Source organism: Oryctolagus cuniculus, chromosome 3, assembly GCF_964237555.1.
Source record: "Oryctolagus cuniculus chromosome 3, mOryCun1.1, whole genome shotgun sequence".
Taxonomy (NCBI): domain Eukaryota; kingdom Metazoa; phylum Chordata; class Mammalia; order Lagomorpha; family Leporidae; genus Oryctolagus; species Oryctolagus cuniculus.
This window is the reverse complement of record NC_091434.1, coordinates 132,110,467-132,114,279: the sequence shown is the minus strand read 5'-3', so window position 1 is coordinate 132,114,279 and position 3,813 is coordinate 132,110,467. Positions and strand designations below refer to the sequence as shown.

General features: G+C 48.5%; 1 protein-coding gene across 1 annotated transcript; it reads left to right on the top strand.

Moving 5' to 3' along the window:
* The first annotated feature begins 672 nt into the window (after positions 1–672).
* On the top strand, positions 673–3,269 carry LOC100355039 (myosin light polypeptide 6-like). The gene has a single exon (XM_051849668.2). It carries the CDS (start codon positions 1,188–1,190, stop codon positions 1,641–1,643), a length of 456 nt encoding a protein of 151 aa, XP_051705628.1. The 5' UTR covers positions 673–1,187; the 3' UTR covers positions 1,644–3,269.
* The last annotated feature ends 544 nt before the right edge of the window (positions 3,270–3,813 follow it).

Genomic DNA, 3,813 nt, shown 5'->3' with positions numbered 1-3,813 from the left:
CTTCCTCACTAGAAAATATGTTGTTTTGGGTAACAGTATTAACAGGCTGGGGGTTGGGGGTCAGACAGACCTTGAACAATGGTCCCAGATCTGGTAGCCAACTCCTGGCCCTCTACAAATAGAATAACCAAAATGTTGCTTTGAAAACCACCAAATCAGTGTAGAGCAGCTGGTTTCCACACCAAAGTCATTGCTCTGGCTGTACAGAAAAACATGGGATTGCTGGCCCACCAGTATTCACTGTGGAGGTTATAAAATGCTGATGTTCCTCAAACAGCAGATAACTAAGTACTGCTTTATGTAGCCACATAACTCATTCAATTCACACTTCAAGTCTAAGTCCAAGCCACTTGTGCCCACAGAGTATCAGTAATTAGGATGGGAAGGACTTAGGGAAGACCGACATTACTCAGGCTTTCACTTTGACTCTCTACTTCATTCCTAGGCATGGATGCAACCCATGTGCCGTCAAGTGTGTTGTGAGGCAGTAACCACAAGAAGAACATTGCACTGCTTCAGCTACAATGATTCATCCCTCAGAAGAAAGCTCTTTCCCAGGCCATTCCGTCTGTTTTGCAAGTGGAAAGGCAAATGAGCATCTGCTGTTTTTTTTTTTTTTTTTTTTTTTTTAAGATTTATTCATTTTACTTGAAAGTCAGAGTTACACAGAGAGAGAAGAAGAAGCGGGGGGGGAGGGGGGTCTTCCATCTGCTGGTTCACTCTCCAATTGGCCACAACGGTCGGAGCTGTGCTGATCTGAAGCCAGGAACCTGGAGATTCTTCCAGGTCTCCCATGCGGGTACAGGGGCCCGAAGGCTTAGGCCATCTTACATTGCTTTCTCAGGACATAGCAGAGAGCTGGATAGGAAGTGGAGCAGCCGGGACTCAAACCGGCACCCATATGGGATACCAGCACTGCAGGCTGTGGATTTACCTGCTACACCACAGTGTCAGCCCCTGCATCTGCCTTTGTTTTAAATTCCATTGTTATTTTTGTGCCAACTTGATTTCTGAATTTGAAGTTTCAGGATTGCAGATGAAAAGAATTTTAGAGCTAGATAAGGAGGGGTTAAAATGCAAGAATGCCCCTTGCCAATCTTACATGCCGAATAGCTTATTAGACAAAAGTCACAGAAAGAAAAAGAAAAAGCCACTACTGCAAGAAAAGATCTCACAGAGCAGTCAAGATGTGCATCTTCACTGAAGACCAGGCCACAGAATTCAAGGAGGCCTTCCCGCTTTTTGACTGGACAGGTGATTGTAAGACCCTGTACAGCCAGTGTGGGGATGTGATAAGGGCTTTGGGCCAGAACCCCACCAATGCCAAGGTGCTCAAAGTCCTGGGGAACCCCAGGAGTGATGAGATGAATGTTAAGGTGCTGGACCTTGAGTACTTCCTGCCAATGCTGCAGATTGTGACCAAGAGCAAGGACCAGGGAATCTACAAGGATTATGTTGAAGGCCTTTGGATGTTTGACAAGGAAAGGAATGGCACTAGCATGGGTGCTGAAATCTATCATGTCCTTGTCACATGGGGTGAGAAGATGACAGAGGAAGAAGTAGAGATGCTAGTGGCAGGGCACAAAGGCAGCAGTGGTCATACCAACTATAAAGAGCTTATCCGTATGATGCCAAGTGGCTGAGGACATTCTCAGGATCCTCAGAGCCAGCGCCTTTCTGTGTGTGAGATTTTGTATCAGGTTCTCTGCTCACAGCATCTTTCTGAGCTCTTGGATGATGCCTGCTGTCAGCACAGAGTAAGTCAAATTGCTCTCTGTGCTACATGCCCCCCACCAAAAAAAAAAAAAAAAAAAAAAAAAGAGAGAGAGAGAGAGAGAGAGAGAATCAACTGCAATGGGATGGAGAATTCAACTTCATTGTGGTTGACACCTATTTATTTTTTATCTAGAAGCTGTTTCCCAAGGGAAAATAGAGAATAGATATATAGATAGGTAAACAATAAATAGCGGCCGGCGCCATGGCTCACTAGGCTAATCCTCCGCCTAGCAGCGCCGGCACACCGGGTTCTAGTCCCGGTCGGGGCGCTGGATTCTGTCCTGGTTGCCCCTCTTCCAGGCCAGCTCTCTGCTGTGGCCAGAGAGTGCAGTGGAGGATGGCCCAAGTGCTTGGGTCCTGCACCCGCATGGGAGACCAGGAGGAAGCACCTGGCTCCTGGCTTCATTGGCGCAGCATGCCGGCATCATGAGTTGCCTCCCAGGGTTTGCATTAGTGGTGTCGCTCCCCCTCTTCGTGGAGGAACGACACAGGACCCTGCGTTGTTCTTTTGTCTGCTCGGCCCTTCCCGGGTTTGCTGCTGGTTCTTCCCGGGTTGGCTACCGTCCCTTCCACCTCCGTGGAAGGGCGGTTCCCCCTAGCCACTTTCCCCACTTCCGCGGGGGAGCGGCACACCGCCGGCCGGCTCTCTCGGGGGCTGCACAGGTGTTCCTTCAGATAGATGTTCCCCTGGTGCATGTTGTCTCTCTCCTCCTTTATAGTCCTCTTCCACCAATCCCAACTCTGCTACCCACACGCCGAGTACGCTGCTCTCCTCCAATCAGGAGCAGGTCCTACAGTTTATTGGTTGAACTGGAGGCAGCTGTGTAGAAGCTGTTTCCTCCTCTCCCAGCGCCATATTGTGGGAGAGCAGATGCATAGAATAAGTCTTAATTCCAGTAACTTAGTCTAGTCCGAGTTGCTCCCAGTTGCTCCCCACAAGTGGGAAGTTGGAATCAGAAACAAAGCCAGGACTTGAACCTCAGTATTCCAACATGGGATTCTGGTAACCCGAGCAGCACCTTAACCACTGTGCAAAACACTTTCCCCTAACAACAGCTTTTGTCACCATCACTCAAAACATTTATGTAGGTCCATGCTGTTGATGATTTCCAACACTTTTGCCAAGTATCCTTTTTGATTCGAGAGTCAGTTTCTACCAAATGTGTAATACCTCAGAAAATACCATCTGCTTAGTGTTCCCACCATGTACCAAGGAGCATGCTTTTGATCGCATCAGAATATCCCAACAAAGCAGTTTAGAGAAGAGGAACTGTTCTTTGCCTCTCCTAACAGGAAATCTGGAAGGGATTCCAGGTCCCTGGAGGGGCTCATCCATCTTTCTCCTCACCGATCTTCTACACATGTGCTCTTCCAAGACTCTAGGCACAGCTTCCTCATACCACCAAGCCTATGACGAAAGGACACTCTTTCTTTATTTCTTTCTTTTTCTGACAGGCGAGAGAGAGAGACAGAGAGAAAGGTCTTTCTTCCGTTAGTTCACCCCCAAGATGGCCGTCACGGCTGGTGCACAGTGCCAATCCGAAGCCAGGAGCCAGATGCTTCCTCCTGGTCTCCCATGCAGGTGCAAGACCCAAGCACTTGGGCCATCCTCCACTGCCTTCCCAGGCCACAGCAGAGCTGGACTGGAAGGGGGCAACCGGAACAGAATCTGGCGCTCCGACCAGGACTAGAACCCTGTGTGCTGGCACTGCAGGCAGAGGATTAGCCTAGTGAGCCGTGGTGCCGGCCAGGAAACTATTTCTTAGATGGTCCCAGAAAACTATCTCCTTTTAAATCTTTGCCAACAAAAATGAGTCCCTAAACCAACCCCTGAGAAAGAAGCCGAGGTTGCCTCATTTGCTTTAAATTAATCTTGACTCATCTGCTGGGAAATGGGCACAATTTTCTTGAGCATTTCATCCTCAAGGGCCAAGCAACAGAATCAGAATTTTATTAAGCTGACAGAAGTGAATGTTTCTCATGTAGACAATCAACTATGCCACCTATAGCACAGGGAGGGCTTTCTTTGGTATGCAT

Bases quoted from the DNA above. Each gene is read 5' to 3' on its own strand.
- LOC100355039 (XM_051849668.2), top strand. From the start codon at position 1,188: ATGTGCATCTTCACTGAAGACCAGGCCACAGAATTCAAGGAGGCCTTC.